This window comes from Rhinolophus sinicus, linkage group LG06 (genome assembly GCF_036562045.2).
Source record: "Rhinolophus sinicus isolate RSC01 linkage group LG06, ASM3656204v1, whole genome shotgun sequence".
Classification (NCBI taxonomy): Eukaryota; Metazoa; Chordata; class Mammalia; order Chiroptera; family Rhinolophidae; genus Rhinolophus; species Rhinolophus sinicus.
The window spans coordinates 4899103-4918014 of record NC_133756.1 but is presented as its reverse complement, the minus strand read 5'-3'; the positions used below and the strand labels follow the sequence as shown (position 1 = coordinate 4918014).

At 54.7% G+C, this 18912-nt stretch overlaps 2 protein-coding genes and 1 pseudogene across 2 annotated transcripts; 2 read left to right on the top strand and 1 right to left on the bottom strand.

The window, feature by feature from the left end:
• Nucleotides 1–4: 4 nt before the first annotated feature.
• On the bottom strand, nt 5–9118 carry ICMT (isoprenylcysteine carboxyl methyltransferase). Its single transcript, XM_019746753.2, has 5 exons — nt 8792–9118; nt 7906–7994; nt 6450–6619; nt 5477–5694; nt 5–3423 (listed from the first exon to the last, which is right to left on the bottom strand). The coding sequence occupies exons 1-5, from the start codon at nt 8984–8986 to the stop codon at nt 3241–3243; spliced, it is 855 nt and encodes a 284-aa protein (XP_019602312.1). The 5' UTR covers nt 8987–9118; the 3' UTR covers nt 5–3240.
• Nucleotides 9119–12163: 3045 nt separating this feature from the next.
• LOC141572510 (U6 spliceosomal RNA) lies at nt 12164–12263 on the top strand (annotated as a pseudogene).
• A 1401-nt stretch (nt 12264–13664) lies between these two features.
• Nucleotides 13665–18910, top strand: HES3 (hes family bHLH transcription factor 3). The gene is made up of 5 exons (XM_019746681.2): nt 13665–14007; nt 16545–16695; nt 16807–16902; nt 17005–17086; nt 17500–18910. The coding sequence occupies exons 2-5, from the start codon at nt 16636–16638 to the stop codon at nt 17871–17873; spliced, it is 612 nt and encodes a 203-aa protein (XP_019602240.2). The 5' UTR covers nt 13665–14007; nt 16545–16635; the 3' UTR covers nt 17874–18910.
• Nucleotides 18911–18912: the final 2 nt, after the last annotated feature.

Sequence of the window (18912 nt, the reverse complement as noted above, 5' to 3'; positions counted from 1 at the left end):
ATCGTTCGTAGTGAAATCAAGTAGTTTTATTTAAGCATTGGAAAGAATATCAGTATCTGTGAAAGAAAATCCAATTTAAAATATTTAAATAAACATTTCTGCATGTAAAAAGAAGAGTAGAATAATTACTCCATTAAGGTTCTCTCCTAGCTATAGACGGCTTCCCGAGAGCAAGCGCTTGGGACCCCTGCTGAGGGCCGGTCTTCCAGGACAGGCGTCAAGCTTTCATAGCGGGGCAGAGGGCAAGCCTCTCCCACCATGCTGGCGACGCAAGGCTGCCTAACCTCACCAGGTCACTACAGAAGCAAAATCGGTGGGACAGCACAACTACCTAAGGCAGTAAGAAAGTGCAGAGAAGCGACGGGCTAATGTATCTATGAGAGGGACTGCTACCAAAATGAGCTGTGGCCAAGGCCCCCCGAGCCTCGTCTATTAACACAATGTATTGGCTTAGGAATATTTCCCCTATCATGTTATCACCAAGAGTGTGAAATGGATAGAAGGGATTCATCAAGTTTACGTTTAGGCTCAAAGAGAGATTCACACCAGTGCCAGACGGTGGGGTGTGCTGCCTTTTGCTTTCTGCCAGGCTCACCCCACTCCCTGCCCTGTAAAGTACCCTTCTCAGCCCAACCTGCAAATCCTTGTAAAATGTTTCATTTTATACCGCTTCAAAGCAGCTTTGTTCTGTGCAGTGCCTATGTTCCACTTAAGAATTTCCACTTTAAAACCTGCAGTGGAAAACAAAATCTCCTGACAGTTTCTTAATTTGAGGGAACTGGGGATGCGGCCTTTACCCAAAAAGCTTTTGGGAATAACAGGAAGCGTGTACCTCATTAACCTGATTCTCTGCCGTGCACAATGTCACTACTAAATTTATACAGTTAAAAATAATCTGAAGATCTCAGGACTAGATGAAAGTCAATCACTTGCCAACCCTGCCCTAAATAGTTCATCTTTTATCCATAAGTAATTGCTGACTTCTGCCCTGGGATTACAAATCAGGGGGTGAATGTTCTCACTACCCCCCGCCCACAGAATTGCTCTTTAAAGCGGAGCAGAATACCTAGAGCCCCAGGTGGCAAGCCCCAGGTGGCCTAGCGGCCCAACACTAAGGCCTACCTTCTGAGCGCCTGGCCCTGCAGGCAGGTGGAGGAAGGTCAAATTCAATACCTTTGACTTCCCATCTGCAAAGCCAGGGCCGTCACCAGCTGCTCGCCACCTATTAAAAACACAACTTCACTGCCCCCAGAAACCTCATTAAAGCTGAGTCTGCTGCGTACAGCAAGAAAGAAGTTGCCCTCAAGGACCTGGGGGTGGCTGCCAACCCCCAGCCACCCCCTTCCATTTTGCAGTCCTACTCAGTGGCGCTTACTTAGCTAAGCGTGGTCTGCATAAGTTTAGAACCAATCCGACTGGAGTTCACCAAGTAAGTGCACGCTGACAGCCTGCTGGGCGTGTTCACGCCAGAGGAAGCCGCTGCCCAGGGCTGTGGCGGTGGCCTCGGCCAGTCTGACTGCACCACCCTCCTGGGCGCTGCTGCTCGGGTCTCTCGTTCTCACACCAGCAAGCGTCATGCCAGAAATCAATAAAGCCATAAAGCTCTTTGGTACATACAATAAAGAAAAAATGAATTAGGCCATGAACTCTAGAAATTAGTACTATTTTGAGTTGGTAAAATGCTCTTTTGAACACACGTTTCCAGTATCTGGTACAGTTAACCCAATGTTCACTTTTGTGTAACTCTCATACAGTATAGATTTCATGTATGTCATCTCATCAACATGTTAAAAACGTCTGACATCGTTCTTCTAAGTCTTCGCAACACCCCTGTGAGGTAGGTGGTATTGACCCCATTCTACAGATGGGGAGGTCTAGGCACAGAAAGGTGACGTGGCTCCTGGAAAGCCGCGTGGCGTGGCGTGGCATGGCAGCAGAGCTGTGCTCCGGCCAGGGGCTGCCGCTGCTGTCACATTCACACACCCTCAGTGCCACCACAGACTGCATGGAAAGGTTCCACACTGAGACCAAGTTCCCATCCAGTCCAGAATTAAACACAGGTCTTTAAAGTGTGTATGTTTGACTCAAAGACAACCACTTTCCCCAAATGTGAAAAACGAAAATATGACTAAATCTCAGTTGGGGTTATTTGCTCTATTTAAGACCTTCGTGAGTCGACTTGCTTGAATTCTGTAGTTGTGAATGCTCTCAAACCCCTCTGGAAGACAGTTAGAAATAGCATCAGGGACGATGAAGTTTTGAGAACAACACAGAAATCAATAGTTAATAGATTTAAATCAATACATAAATCTATAGGCTATGGTCAAATGATAAAATCCCCAATAAATGGAGAGCAGTATTTCTCAGCGTTGAACTGTGCCTTGCACAGAGCAGGTGCTCAGTAAGCATTTCTGGGACAAAGGACAAATGATATGCCTTTGACATGCCTGTCCCTGATGACAGACCTTCTTGGGAGACGAGCAGGACCCCAGAAAAGCCACAGGGGCCTGCGGTCTCCCTGGCCCTGAGTGCCCTGGTGACACAAAGCCACTCGGCCTAATTGTTTGTGTGTCGATGCTTCCTTCCTGCGAATTAAAAGTTGGGGCTATAACCACCGAGTCCCCTTTGAATTTATATACTACTATTTATAAAAAATAGATATGTAAATATGATTAAATAGAGGAAGGGCCAAAGTGCCTTCTAAGGAGGTGTCTTTAAAACTGTAGATGCTCATGCACTTTTTAAAGGCAGAAATGAGGAGGTTAAGCTGTGCTGTGGGTGATTTCTGGTTCAAGATTGTGAATGTGTTTCTAACTCTACAAAGCACTGATGCCCACAGCCCCCCTCCTGCTGACGAAGCCTTACTCAGGTAACAAGTCTGCCTCTCCCGAGGGGTCTTGGTTTCAGCCTAAATACACAGTGGCCTCGAAGGGATGGCATGTGGCCTGGGCTCACACCAGGCACTTCTGGAGGGCACTGCTGAATATTGCTGTTGTTTGCTCTTTGTCTGTCTTTACCCCACATCTGAACTTGATTCAGCCCACGACAGATTGCTCCGGGACGTTGGGGGGTGGGGTCCTCTGGTCCTACGGACTTCTGACCATTTGGTCTTGAGTGGTATTCCGGAAGAGTACCGGATGACATATAAAATGATTAAGGAGATGCATTCCGCAGAGTGGCCGACCAGAGGCAGGTCCGTCCTGGGTTGCACAGAGCGGAGGCCCCTTGGGCCCCGGCCTGTCATAGCTCCACCTTGACTCCTTTGATGAAAGGCAGGCCGGTGGGTACCCGCTTCTTATACTCCAGGTATTCCTCTCCAAAAAAGTGAATTAGTGAGATTTCCTCTTCTTCTGTGCGATCGCGGAAGAAGCGCCACACTGTCAGAGCGTAGCCAATGCCACAGATGGGGTTGCACAACATCACCTGCCAGGAACAGAGTCGGGCAGGATCAGAGGGACCGCTGTGGACTTCAGCAGCACCTGCTTCTGCCAAACACCCCCAAAGGACTTCCTGCCAAGGGCCCAAGAGAGTCTCACAATTAGATTAGGGTCTTTGATCACCGCCAAGGTGCCATTAAGTGAAATCACACTATCACTTTCACATTAGAACTAAACCTTTGTCACTGGAGCTTTTTCTCATGCAGTTAACTGTTGTTCCTCTTACCTGAAGGACATCTAAACATCAACAGGAAACATCAACCTCCTGGATTCCAACCCTGAGGTCGGGGTGACAGCAACTCCTGCTGCCACCCCGACAAGTGACGCCCATTCATTCAGTGCACACTGCCGACCCACATGGCTCCCAGGCCGAGATTTCCTGTCCCTCCCACCCCGCACTGTCTGGCCCCTGCCTCTGGCCCCCACAGCCTGCCGCTGTGTACCCAACACACTGCCACCTCATCAAACCCCCGCCCCACAAAGCTCCAAGGCCTAACCCCGTCTCCCCGGCCTCGCGGAGCAGCAGCACCTCGGCCCACTTCCTCCAGCCTCCTCTTTCCCCAGCTGTATCCAGCTTGACTGCCTCTTGCCCCCCTTCTCATCCCACTTTCGAGAACGTCTTGTCCACAGTCCTTCCCGGCCAGGAGCATCACTCAGCTCTTGGGGAGCTTCCTGTGCTGCTCAGGGAACCCACTAACCCACTCCCCAGACATGTGTCTCCCCCAATGGGGGGACTTCCACCGAGAGAACCCGGCACACCCCTTCAACTTCTTATCCTCACTACTGTTTAGTTCCCAGCACAGGCTCAGCCCTTTACAACCAACAGGCCATTCAACACCCACAGCAAACCTGAGGTGCCACTGCAGTGCCCACTTAAGTCGTGAGGAAAGGGAGGCCAATCAGTCAACCTTAGAGCCACGACTGGCCGGGCCAGCGACCCCAGAGCCTGTGCCCACATAGCTGGCAGGTGCGTGCAGCTTCTCAGCATGCCCTATGGCGGGATTTCCTAATCGCAGGCCACAACCTTTCACTGAGCCATGAAATCAATCTGTGCATTACAAAGAATAAGATAGAAAATAGACTGTTTTGTACACAGTAAACACTGTTCTGGGAAAGACTCCTGTTTTTACACACACGTGTGCTGGGTCACAGTGTGTGTAATTTGCCATAAATCTTTTGACCGAAGATCTATGGTCAAAAAAATATAAAAACCCTTTGGTCCTTAGGTGCACAGTTAGCATTTATGGCAAATTACATGATTCAACTATAATCGATTTGTTCACAGGGAATACAATTGTGAATGAGGGAGTCTTAAGTTTCAGAAGAGCAAGTTTTAAAATAAATGCTGTGCAGTAACCTGCCCCTACTACACCACGGGGGGTCCCAGAGAGTCCCCACGGACCACGCATTTGGGATGTAATGCCTGGAGGCCCAGAATGGATTTTCCCCAAGAGGTGGTGAGTTTTCTAAGCTCTACTCATGTTCTCTGGCCAAGTCCTCCTAGGACCAAGAGAACAGATCCAAGAAACAACTGTCAAGAAACAGGCTCAGGCTGCAGCTTCAGACAGAACAAACCTCTGTAGCTCCGATCAAACCTAACACATGACCTTGGCCTCATCACTAGCAGCTTCTAAGGAAAATCAGCTAAGCAGGCACTTGAGTGGCAGCCCCATCTCCGTCCTCACCCCACGGGGGCATTCCAGATCAAAGTTAAAGAGGCAGAGAAGGGGTACGGTAGATGGGGTAACAGCATCTAGAATCACCAAGAGTTTACAAATTTAAGACACCCAGATTTTAAGTACCTGGTAAAAAACGTTAAGGACTAAATCAGTCCTTTTGACTTTTATTTAGTTATCAATTGAAACATGACAGGGAGCACAGGTACCTATTTAAAGAGGGCCAACAACCTTGTGAACACACTGAAGCCCGCTGAATGGTACACTTTGAAATGGTGAATCTTGTGGTATGTGACTTATATGTCAATTAAAAACATGGAATACAAAATTTAAAGGAGAGCAGCATCCTGTCTGATACTATACCTGGGTTCCAATACTCCAGTAAAACCACCCAACGTAAGAAGGATGCCGGAACCAAGCGTACACTCCACTTGTCACCAGAGTATGGGTTTCAGATTTTTCATTCTGCACCACATGGTTGAAATTGGAACCAGCTGTAAACATGGCCGCTTTCCTCAGACATTCTCCAAAGACCACCATCAGCAGGCCGGTGGCACTGAGCCAGGTGATCTGCTTCAGTTCTGCAGGAGACATGGTGACAAATGGGAAGTGAAGACACTGGGCTGTCGATTTCCCCCTCTGGATGCTGAAAATTAACCTATTTTTCCAAAGACAGGAACGGTAGAAACCATGCTAGTGGGCAATTAGCATTTGTTATCACATTAAAATTTAAGTATAAGCAAAACACCTCCCCCTAAGTTGTGCTGTGCATCCATTTAAAGTGCCAACAACCCCATTAGAGGGTCACAGCAGAGAAAGAATGGCTATTAGTCCATGTTCCCCTGCCAGATGCTCCTGTCCTTCCCTTGGGGACAAGGACAGCTAAGTGAAACAGAGAAGGACTGTGTTTCCCACCTTGGCCCTTTACTGAATTATGGGAACTATATAGATTTAACTTGGTGTGCAAAGTTCAACTTGAGAGTAGGTTCCCGATGCAGAAGGCTTTCGCTAATAAACTCTTCATATGAAATTTCTCAAGTCACAGGAAATGAATAGATCCAAGTCTCCTCTGACTGTAAAATTAGGATTACAGCTACCAAAGGTAGGGACTTCCTATCAGATGGAGCACGATGTTACGCAAGGCTTACAGCAAAAGGTCATCGTTCCTCGATTCAAAATCCAGAAGCGGAATTCACAAGCCCAGCTTAGTGAGGACAGAGGCCCGGGGAAAATCACTCAGGGAGATTAGACCCGGGAGGTGAAGCCACATCACTGTCCTCGGGCCATGTGAAAGCCACCCAAATCCCCTCCAGAGGAAAGAGCAGGGCACACTGACCTGGCCAAAAGATATTTTCAAGTGTGAACTCTATCCAAGAAGAAAGAGCAGCTACTGTGTACTCCAGACTGTGATTCAGGAGGAAGGAGTCCAAGGACAGACTTTTGGGGTTGTTGACGGCTGTGACCAAGTATTCAGAATAGTGGAACAGTGACAGGGAGCACATATACCTATTTAAGACAAAAAGAAAGAGAGGGAAGTTGGAGCAAGAGAGTCAGGCTAGCCCTAAGTCAAAATACAGATTTGGGTCTGTGGAACTGTCCCTGAATTCTAGAGGTCCTGCTGTCACCTGAGGGCACCCGTATGGAGCATTATTTCTTCAGGTTTGCAGAAAGTGAGGTTTTAAAGGGACTACACTTTTTTCTTTTTTTTTTTTAATTTTATTGGGGAACATTGGGGAACAGTGTGTTTCTCCAGGGCCCATCAGCTCCAAGTCGTTGATGGAGGGCGCAGCTCAGCTCCAACTCCTGTTGCTGTTTTCAATCTTTAGTTGCAGGGGGCACAGCCCACCATCCCATGCGGGAATTGAACCGACAACCTGGTTGTTCAGAGCTCACACTCTAACCAGCTGAGCCATCCAGCCACCCCACCGGCAGCTCAGCGGCAGCTCTTTGCCTTCAATCTAGTTGTGGAAGGCACAGCTCACTTGCCCATGTGAGAATCTGACCGGCAATCCTGTTGTTCAGAGCTCCCGCTATAACCAACTGAGCCATCTGGACGCCAAAGGGACTACACTTTTGAATGTCATAAACAAAAAACAAACAAACATAAGTTAGGAAGGCATTATGGGTCTTTCAGACTTTTAAAAATGACACTACACACAGTAAACCATGACAGAGGGAAATAGCAAACAAAAGTAGTGATGTATGTGAAATACAAAAATTCAAAAAACCGAAATAATCCCAGCCACAAAGGATTAGATGGCTCAGAGTGTTCATAATAGGAGATAAAGCTTTTTACCTTGAAGCCACTGGTTCAAATCCAGGTCAGGGACTAGAAGGCTCAAGGGACTCAAATCACAGTGTAGGGAAAACTCCTACACTGGCCGTGGGGATGCACTAGATGTGACCTAACAGAAATTAGAGATGGAAGAGGCCTGTGAAGATGAGCCAGAGCCAGAGCCTTGGCCCTTCTTGTCACGGAGGAACTGTACCCTCTTCCAGGAAGGGCTCACCACATTACTGAATGTGTCACAGCAGCTGCAGCTTTGGGTCAGGACACCTGTGGGGAGGGTGTCAGGGAGACCTGTTTCTGCCTGCAACAGAAGCAACCGATGGGCACAAGTTATCGAGGTCTGAAATGTGGGAATCTAGGTGGGAGACAGAGACCTCATTTCCACAGGATCCGAAACAGCCTTCAGCCAGAGATGAGACACAGAGATGATGAAATACCAGTACTGATCCCTCTGATCTGCCCACCCTAGGCTCAAACCCACTGTTCCCAAAGTACTTCTTACCAGCCAAAGTGATTCCAAGAAGACTGGCTAAAACTTAGCAGCACCCCACAGCCGAACACGAAGCCCAGGAAGCAAGCTCGGACGGCTATCTAAAAGGGACCCAAAAGAAGCTCAGTTACCTGGCTATTCTTGGGGCACACATCCTACTTGCTGGGATAAGTAGGCCACTAGCAAGCATGCAATTTGCTCAGAGGTTAAGAAGGTGGTGAGGGATGGTGGCCTGGGTTCAAATCCCACACCCACCACTCTCTGCCTGTGTGGCCTTGGGCAAGTCACTTAACCTCAATGGACCTCGGTTTCCCCATCTACATAATGGGGATAACAGCAGTACCTACCTTTTAAAATTGCCCTGAGGATTATCCCTGTAAAGCACTTAAGAATAAACGCTACATAAGTTTTAGCTGCCATTACTATTATTGTTGCTATCATTATTCAGGGCTGTGGGTAAGCTGCGTGAACCTAATTTATTGGCAGGATTCTCCCAAGTCCACGCAGCGAAATCTTGTCGGGGCGCCCGAGACTCTGAACCCGGCCACCTCCACATAACTGCGGGGCCTCTGACTTGGCAGCAGGTAGGTCTCCACACCTTAAATTACATAAAAGAACTCGTAGGCTCGCTCATTCCCCACCCCACTCGCATATGCCGCAGCTGCCGAACCACACCAACTGCAATTTCCCACCCGCTCCGCGGGGAAGAGGGGGCCCGTGCCCCACGCCCCCGAGCCTGGAGAGGCGGGGTCCCTCCTGTCATCTGAACTCACCGCTAAAGAACACGCCGGAGGAAGGAGCCCCTCTCCCGGCCCACTCCGACCCGGACCCCGGGGGGACGGTGCCCTCGCGCAGCGCCCAGCCCTCGCCCGACCCCGGCCTCGGCCCCGGCCCGTACCTGGTAGCGCGGCGGCCGATAGAGCAGCAGCAGCAGCGCGTTGAGCCCGGCCACGTAGAGTGCCAGCCCGGTGCGGCCCTGCAGGCCGGCGCGCGTGAGCAGCGGCAGCGCGAGCACCGAGGCGCCCAGCAGGAAGGTGGCGAGGCTGAGGCGCGCCTCGGAGCCCGGCGGAGCCCGCGCCGCGCAGCCCGCCATGGCGCAGGGCGGCTCACCAGCGGGCGGCAGCGCCGGCTGTAGCCAGGGGAAACCCGCCCGCCACGCCTGCGCACTGAGCTGCCGACGCCGGTAGGAAGGAGCTGCCCGCCGCCCCTGAGCTCTCGCGATACCACCGCGCCGCGGGGCTGGGACCGGAATTTGGCGGGAATGCCCCGCCCCGCGGCCACGCCCCGCCCCGCGGCCACGCCCCGCCGGCCCCTCGGGGACCTCCTGACCTAGGCCCGGCGGCGGCCGGAGGGGCGGCGCCGCAGGGCGCCTGGGTTCCAGGCGGAGAAGTCCCTACTGGCGTCTGCCGGAAGTTGGTCCCAAACTCCAGAATGTCCACGATCGAAGAAAGCATGTGAAATATAAAGAGACCCCACCCTCGGCGCGCCCCGTGCGGTCCCCCACAAAACTGAAACCCTTCGGCGCGCAGCCGTGAGCGAGACCTATCCCATCCCCCACCCCTAGGGGTTCGCGCAGGGACCCAGCCCGGTGACCCCCCGCCCTCCCGCGGCAGGGTCCCCGAGTTCACGCTGGGAGCCCACGCTGCACCGGCAGGGGTACACTGCCCGTGGGGCACCCTAACACCCAGCATTGCGCATCCACGCAGCAGGATGACCGCCCACTTCAGTTTCTTGGCCCATGGTGGAACAACTCAGGAAATGGGAGGTTTTTTATAAGGCAGAATTCCAAACTTTACAGTGTGTGATCCTGACTTCACTTGGGAAAAACAAAATCATGTGTGAGCCTGGGAAAATGATTGAAATAGAAGCCAAAATTATTTAACAGCGGTTGTCTTCAGGTGGTAACACTCTGGACGACTTGATATGTTTCTGTATTTTTTATATTGCCCACAATCAACATATATTACTTTTATAATTCAGAAATTGTTCTTATTTTTTTAAAGGGTAATGCCCCCACCTGGGGAGCTACAGAGCAATGGTGGAGGAGAAAAGCAAGTCAGGAAATGACTAGAAAAAACTGTGGTGGGGTGGGAGTGAGGCAGGAGCCAAGTTAAGGATGGAAAGAAGGACACCAAGGAGAGACTGTGGGTGGGAGGGCCAGAGGGTTAGGAGTCTGCATGGAAGAGACGCTGCAGCTATGTTTGGGGGCCCTCGGGGACCCACAGCCCGCCTGCCGCTGAAAATGAGAGCAACGGTGTGTAAGGAAAGGGAGGGCGGAAAGGGACCGAATTTGCAGTCACAGGCAGGAGGCAGGATAGGGGACAGTCCCCGGGGGAGGCTGGAGCCCAGAGTAGTGGGTCAGACGCGCTGAGGCCAGGCCGCCTGTGAGCTGCAGTTACCCAGGTTCCACATCTGAGGCCCTGGCTGCCCCACTCTCCTCTGTCCCTGCAGGACCTGGCAGGAGGCCTGGCATTTGGGTAGCTGGGCTCAGGGAAGAATGGAGAGCTTGGGCTGGAATCTAGGCCCCAGCGCTGCTGCAGTCCAGCTTTGTGACCTCGGGCAAATCAACTCTATGAGCCTCAGTTTCTATAAAATGGGGATCTTGATTTCACGGTCAGGTATTGATAACATTCTGTAGAGCCCAGTTCCATGTTTAAATGGTGCTCAGAAGACATTTGCTAAACTCGGTTGATGGTAATTGAAAGGAGATTTAAATGTTTTAAAATCCAAAGCCGCCCAGTTGCAGTGCCACGTGGGAAGGAGGCCTGGGCATTCTGCTGAGCTCCTGCCTCTGCCCCAGTGTCTCAGTCTACCCCAGACTCAAGACTTCTCCCTCTGCGCCAGGCCACCTCGGGGCCACTAGAGGGCACTCCTTGTATTATTTACTTATTTATTTGTTTGTTTGTTTGTTTGTTTTAAGGAGAGCACGGCTCACAGTGGCCCATGCGGGAATAGAACCTGCAACCTTGGTGTTATTAGCACCATGCTCTAAGCAACTGAGCTAACCGGCCACCCTCCACTCCTTTCATCTTTACTCCTGGGAGTGAGTCTGGTCCTGAAGCACAGAGCTACTCCCAGGAATCCCTGTGTCTGGCCTTGGGCTTCTGCTCTCCATGCTGACTTATGGCTCTGACCGCCCCCTGCCCCCGCCGCGATCATCCCCGTTCTGGGGACACAGAGTAACGTAATCCAGCCTGAGCAATGCTCTCTCTTCTGCCCATCACGTCCCCTTAGACCAGGGGTGTCCAAACTTTTTTAAACGTTTTTTTTACCAGACGCCATATGCGGTAAAATACACAAACAGCCGGGCCACTCACTCGAGGTGAAGTACGTATTGCCTCACCTGGTTTATTTAAGTAAACTATATTTTTGGAATTTGCTGCGGGCCAATTAACAATGAATTGCGACCGCAGTTGGCCCGCGGACCACAGTTTTGACACCCCTGCCTTAGACCCTACTAGCCCCGTCTTGGAGAAGGGAGACAAAAAGGGTAGGCAGTCCCCTCCCAGATAGGGATAGACCAGAGGGAAGGAGAATTTTTAGGAGACACTAGAGTTGCTGAATATATCAGGGCCCAGGGCTCATTGGCCAGTGATGGGAGGTGAAAGGCAAGATGCACACACTGGCATAGACCCAGAGAAACGAAGTAACACCGAGATACACACAGGCACACAGAAATAGTAATTCACACAGAGATGCAGACAGAAAGACACACACTAGAAAGCAATCTGATCTGACAAATCCACTCTGCATCTAGTGTCATCCCAGTTTGTCATCCTCTAGTCCAGGGGAACAAGAAGCCTACAAAAATATAAGAAAATAAAAGAAAACTGCTCAGCCCTGGGATGCCTCGCTTGCTTTTTTTTTTTTTTTTTTTGTAAATAAGCATTTGAATGTGTTTTGTTCTAGGAGCTGCGAGGCAAGCACAAAGGGAGCTCTTTCTCATGCAGGAAGGTCCCTCTGCCGCCCCCCCACCCCCACCCCGCCCCCTCATCCCGACATCCGCCCACCAGCTGAGGTGGCTTTCCATCCTGCGCTGAAGGCAGGATTCCTCCTGTTTAAAGAGTCCTAAGAACCATCTTGACTTTTCCAAGTCAAGCTGCAGGCTAGGATGAAATTAGGCTCCCTTTTCTTAAACGGGGTTGCTTTATTGAGCAAGAGAGAATGAGGTAGGGGGTCTACTTCGGAGCAAGCAGGAGGCAGGTGCAAGGATGGGCATTAGTGAAGCTCTCAGCCCACACCAGCTTCCCAGGAGAAAGCTTTGTTCCTCGTGCTCATTTAGCACAGATACTAAAATCGGAATGATACACAGATTAGCATGGCCCCTGCGCAATGATAATACCCAGGTTCCTGAAGCATTCCATATTTTTTTTTTAAAAAAAGTTTGCGCCTCTCCAAGCTTGACTCCAAGCAGGAAAAAGTCCCAGAACCCGGCCTCTCCCTCCTCCCTGGTGGTGGGTCCCCAGTCCGTTGTTGTTAGAGTGGCCTCCTGGGCCCCTTGTCACTTACATGTCAGCCTGTCCAGTTCCCACGTGCAGACCTGGAAGGGCCTGTCCCGGGTGACTGCAGCTCTTCCCAGGAGGAACTACTGGTCCTCCAAAAGTTTTCTTTTCCCTCCCCTGGCCATTCTGAGTTCCAGGCATGAAAGCCTCCTCTCTCTCGTCTGGAAATGGGTAAATGACGCGTGATTTATGAGCACATCAACCCAAAGTGCATAAGTCATATGTGCACAAAGTGGTCGGGTAAATATTTAAAGACTAGAGCCAGCTGGGGAGAAACACAAAAGGCTGGGACAAAGGGGGTCTCTCTGAATTCACTCTCCCCAAGCTGGGCCAGTCCGGTTCAGTGTTGATGCACTCACTGGAGTCCCAGCCTTTGTCTCCAGAGGACCCTTGGCTGACGGGCTATTTGGAGTCCCAACACAGCTAAAGAGAGTTAAACAATCGCAGCCTCTCCGACCCCATCTGGAGACAATTGGCTGAGGCATTCCAGGGCTCTTGCAGTGTCCCAATAGTTAATTACAGGAGCAATCACTTCATTCCACTTTGAAATGCATCTTTGGAGAGAGATGGTGCATTTCTCCCAACAGTCACCACACCCGCAGTGGCCTTCTCGGCACTCACTAGTGAGCGTTGCTCTAAATGCCTGGGGGCTGCAGGAAGGAAGGGGTTCCCGTCTAGGGCTGAGAGGCTGCACAGGGCTGTCACCTGGGGAGGGCTGGTGGAATGTCTGTCTAATAGGGCCCTCATTGCCAGACCTGACTCGTTCTGTAGTGTTCTTTCTTTTGTCAAAGTCAAGAAAGCCAAAAGGGGAAAGGGAGGACAAAGGCACAAGTCACTTTGCGCCTTAAATCCCCCCACGTGAAGAAGCAGAAGTCTCTAACTAGTCCTGGAAGCCCCCAGAGCCCTCTGGCGGGCCGTGAGAGCAGCGCGGAGGGCCATTGGTTTGCTAATGCGCCAGAGTTGAAAGGCGCGGGACGGCGGTTTATGGGAAGGGATCGTAATCAGAGGACAAATTGCCCCGCTGCTCGCGAGGCTCAAGAAGGTATTTGTTCCTTGAATAAGCAACTAGCGGCCTGGGTCTCCCCAGCGTTCTGCCTGGACTTGGGCTCCTTTCCAGGCGTCCTGGGGACCCCCAGGTCCTAAAGATGGAAAAGGAATCGGTGGCCTACGTCCCAGGTTGCGTAAGTCCGGCTTCTGAGTTGATCCATGCCCTTCCGAGAGCGCTTCGGTCCTGCTTTCTGTCAGATGACGGCAGGGTGAATGGGCTGCCGTTCCCCCACCTCGGAAAACACCTCCCCCGCCCATGCGCCCCTTCCGAGCCAGGCTTGGCCGACTATGCGTAGGATGCCCAGACACAGGACTGGCCAACAGCGTCGGGGAGGGGTGGAACTGGGTCCCCAGCCTGGGTACCCGAGAAGGATCTCGGCGGAGATTTACGTACTACCTTCTCCAATGACCTCGCGATGCAAAAGTCTGCCTTTAACTTAGTGGGGGAAGTAGCTGCCCAGAAGAAGGAACCTAAATTGGGGTAAAGTGGAGATGGGGTACAGGAAGCTGTCTTCGAGCACGGGGAAAAAGGGAGGATGGAACTTGCACGGGACCCCTGTCAAACGTGAGTCCTGCGCGACCCTCTGCGGGCTTAAGGCGAGGTTTGTGGCGAGGTAGCCGCGCCACAAGAGGGGAAGCTCGGAAAGTGTGTTGGGGGAGTCGGCCTAGGAGTGGATTCCTGGGGGAATCGGTCGGCGGGAGCAGAGACTGTTCTGAGCGCCAGTTAGAGGCCGTGCCGAGCGGGGGAGGGGCGCAGCGGGCGGTGCCCGGGTGGGGATCGGGGGCGGCGGAGGCCGAGGCCCTTGAAGTGGGCGGGGGGCGGAGCTTGTTGTCTGCAAATCCCTCTCAGGCCGGCCCGGGCCTCCTCTCCCGACCCCAAAGCAGAACATTGCGAATTAGCGCGTTTTGCGGTCAATTTTCCACTGCTTAAGAAACACTAAACCACCCATGTAAGCCGTCCCACCCAGTGCGGGGCGGGATCCCTGGGCACTGGTTGGAGAGGAGTGGAGGCCCAGGGAGCTGCGGGTGCGGGGCTGCGGGCGGCAGCAGCCTGTGGGTCCCTTCCTGGCGGCCCTAACTCTGAGAAGGGGCGGGCCCCGCCCTCCCGCAGCGGGCCGGGAGAGCAGCTCCGAGGGCCATTGGTTTGCTAATGCGCCAGAGTTGAAAGGCGCGGACGGCGGTTTATGGGAAGGGATCGTAATCAGAGGACAAATTGCCCCGCTGCTCGCGCGTCAAGAGCGGGGGCGGGGGTGCGGCTGGACCGCCGGAGCGAGGCGCGCGCCCAGCCTCCGTGCAGATGTGCAGCAGCTGGAAGCCTGCGCTCAGTGGGGCGCCCGGAGTTTGGCCCTGAGGGGGCGGGCGCGGGCGCGGCTTTGTGGGGTCGGCACAATGCCCTTAACACTCGGTTGCCCCCTTTGTGTGGGGCCGCGCCGCTCGTCCGCCCAGCGGCACCTTTGTAATGCACCGCCATCGCTCCAAACCCGAGCAAGCTCTCGGACGCGGCTTGGCCGAGCCCGGCCCGGCGCTTCAAAGCTGCCCGGCGCGTGCCAGGGCCTGCCATCCGGCCTCGGCCCCGCCGCGCGCCCTGGGCCCGGCCCGCACCTGGCCGGGACAGAGGAGCATCCTGGAGCCGCTGTCGCTGCAGCCTCGGCCTGAAAGGAGGACAGGCGCGATTCTCCACGCTGCTTGGTGCCTGGTAACGCCGCTGCTTCCGCCCGGCCCTTCAATATCCCGGGCGGGGGCGGGAGAGATGCTCTGGCTGGAGGAAACTGGGAGTTTCACCCAGAATTTAGCAACTTCCCCTCCCCTTGATGCTGCAAAGACCAATTTGTTCATTCCTCCGCTGCAGGGCTCAACTGCAGAACTGCTGCGTCCGTGCGACTTCCCCATCGCCCTCGCAAGCAGCTATGGGGGCCCTCAACTTTACAAACCCTGAAACTGAGACTATGAGAGCCCAGTAATGGGAGATGTGTAGGTTTGAACCTAGGGTCTCCCCTGGGCTGCAGCCTTCCTGTCAGTCTCAGTTACTGGAATCCCATCCTTGGGGCCAAACCCGTGACTGCACCGGAGACTTGCTGTGGGGCCTAGCCCGCCCTGGGGCAGTTGCCTCTTCCACTGAGCTCCCTGGGTCTCCAGCTACAGCTGGAGTAATGAAAAGGGGTTGGGTTCCCGGACCTCGAATGGTACAGAATGGTGCTCTCCCCAGATGATCAGTGTGGTCTTCCTCACACCCACCTCCCCATTTGTTGGGACCCAGGAAAGGCCAGTGGGAATCAACTCCCAGGCCTCGGAACCTGAGTAGTCCAGCCTGGAAACCCAGGACTGGAGGTGGGAAAGGCCTTTCTGACTCGCCTTGGGCCTGCTGCTGCTGCAGCTTACCCCCCACCCCCAGCTGGGAGAGTGTGGGTTGGGTGGTAACAGGGCCAGAGGGCACCTGAGCCCAGGCTGCACCCTGGCACAGGAGCGCTCCCAGTCTCAAGGCCCTAGAGAGGAGTAGGCTGGCTGTGGCCCCGCGGGCGGGCTGCACGCTTTAATGGGACACATGTCGTTGTGTGGCCCCTGTGGGCCCAGCCTGCGCCCGGCTTTGAGTGGCCACAGGCAGAAAATCGCTGCATTGTCCTGACATTAGGGCTACTAATGCAGCGTTGCCAGCGCGGCCAGAGCGTGAAGCTCTCAGAAAGGCCTCACTGGTGGGTTCTCCCTGCCTCCGCATCTTCATCAGGCCCGCAGAGGCCCAGTACTCTGTCCATCACTAGCGGGGCTCGAAGCTGGCTGGTACCATGGAACCACCAGTGAGTACCCCACATAATGCTGGGAGACAAGAGTAGCAAGGACTAGGCAAGAGGATCTGGTGGCCAGGCCCAGGACCTAGGGACACTGGGACAGGACAAGGCATGGAGGTGATGGGCATAGGAGGGGACCCCAGACTTGGGAAGTGGTGGGGGCAAAAGGGATAAAGGAAAGACTGAGAAGTAAAAGGAATACCTTGGGAAGGAGGAGGGGTCCTGGAGGCAAGGCCAAGCCTGGGCTATAGGAGGGGGTTGGGCAGAGGGAGATGGGGAATTTCCCAGTGTGACCCCCCCCTCATCCCCTCCCCCTCAGGGTTCCTCGAGTCCAGGATCGCCTCATTGACATGTAAACGAGGAGCCCCTATAAAGGCTGTGCCGCCTCCCGAGGGCACAGATACGACAGCATGGGCCCTGAGCCCGAGACCCAGGGCAGCTCTGGTGGTCCTGCCAGCAGATTCCGCAAGGTCTGGAGTTCTGAAGGGCTCAGAGTTGGGGGCCTGCCAGGTGGGGGGAGGGAGTGGGGGCAAAGGGTGAGAGGGCTGTGGCCCTGCCCTGTAACAGTCGCTCATCCACAGATTTCCAAGCCTCTGATGGAGAAGAAGCGACGGGCACGCATCAATGTGTCGCTGGAACAGCTCAAGTCGTTGCTGGAGAAACACTATTCGCACCAGGTGAGACGCAGGAATGTGGTGGTGGTGGTGCTGACACGTTCCCCAGCCTCATGTCCTCCAACCCGGGCTGCCCAGCTATGAGCCCTTTCCACGGATCCGCAGATCCGGAAACGCAAGTTAGAGAAGGCAGACATACTGGAGCTGAGCGTCAAGTACATGAAAAGCCTTCAGAACTCCATGCAAGGTAGAAGTGGGCCCTGGAGGGGGTGGGGCGAGGAGCCGGTTGGGTGTGGGAGGGCTTGTGGGGTCAGAGCCATGCATAGGAAGACAAGACCAGGTAAAGGAGGATGGATGGAGAAGAAAACTAGGGAAAAGTGGGCAGCTGGATGGGGGGGGGGTCCTAATCGCTGGTGGGGGGAGGCAGCAAAGGTCCAGCAGGCTATGGAGTTGTAATCCGAGTGGAAGAAGGTCTGGATCCCGGGGGAGACGTTCGGGTTGCCTCCCCTTCCTTCCCTTCTTTTCTTCTTCCCTTCCCCTCCACACTTCTCCCCTCCCTTTCTCTTCTCTACAACTCTCCTGTTTTCCTCCCCTCTTCCACTCTCCGTTCCCATCCACATCTCTCCCTTCCGCTCCCCTCCCCCGCTCCCGTCCCCCCAGGACTCTGGCCGGTCCCCAGCAGAGCCCAGTACCCGTCGGGCTTCCGCGGCAGTCTGCCGGTCGTTAACCAGCTTCTGCGGCTCGGAGAGGAGAGTGGCGGCGGCCTGCGCTGCCCCCTGCTGCACGAATGCGAGGTTGGCAGCACCATGGACAGCGTCAGCCCCGGCCCGGAGGCGCTCGCGCGGCGCGGCTCCTGCGCCCCAGTGGTTTGGGCCTCTGATCCGGCCGCCGGCGAATCGCGATCCTCGCCACCCCGGCTCCTCCTCCCCAGAGGTCTCCCTGGCCCGTCCTCTAGCGTCCCGGCACCGCAGGTGGCGTCTTGCCAGAGCGCCGAGAGCCCCGGGCCGGCGCAGCGCCTGTGGCGACCCTGGTGAGGCCCCTGCGGGGCTTCGGACTCCAGGGGTCCCGCATCTGGTCGGCGGGAGCAGAGACTGTTCTGAGCGCACCCATGATGACGGCCAGGACCCCAAAAGTCCGACCTGGTCCCGGGTTGGGTTGGACGGAAGGGTGCCGCGTGCCCGGGAATGCGGGGAAATACACGGAGCGACGGTGGACCCGGGTCTGCGCGTCTAGGCATAATCCACCCCCTACCCCAGCCCCACCTACTCATGCTAGACCCACTGTCTCCTCCTCCCACCTCTAAAGGGTCTGGGAGGGGGTGTCCCAAGCTTCGCCCCCTTTCCCAGGGCCCCGTCCCTTGCCCCCGCCCCGCAGCCGCGCCACGGTGGGAAGGTCGCAGTCGGCAGCGGCGCAGAGCAGACCCCTTGCAGCGAGGAGAATCGCTGCCCCGCCCCGGCCCATTCAGTGGGTTGGGGACGCCCGGTTCCCACCGGCACAAAGCACGCCGGGTCCCGCCCCGCGGGCGAGGGGCCCCCAGCCAACCCCCGCCATGTACCCTCAGGTCTTCCACGGATCCCCACCCCCTCTGCACGCGGCGCAGCCATCCTGCGGGAGCTCGCTGCAACACCCTCCGCTCCAAGAGGTACCTCCCAGAGCTGCCCTTGCCCCGCCGCCCACTCTGAGCTCTGGCCCCACCCAGAGAGTTGCTCCGCCCACCCGACGCCGGCCCTGCAGTACTCTTGAGGCGACCCTATGCACTGTCGCGCCAGCTTGAGGGTTACTGGAGTGAGCCGAGCTCCTTTCGTGGGAGAGTTCACCCCTTCCCACTCCGCAAAGACGCCGGCCACGCAGAACCTCCGCCTCCGGACCTCTAGGGCCGCCAGGGAGCTCATGTCTCTCGAAAGCCTTCGGAGCGCTCGGCACCTGCTTGTTTATTCGTCCGAAAATGAGGTCATTGCTGTGACTGGACTCTAGCCGGGAGGTCCTGGCACACGAGGGCCAGCCTGAGGGGTGGGGAACGGGGATCTCGCCGAGAGCAGGAAGAAATTTTGGCACTTCCACCAGCTTAAAATT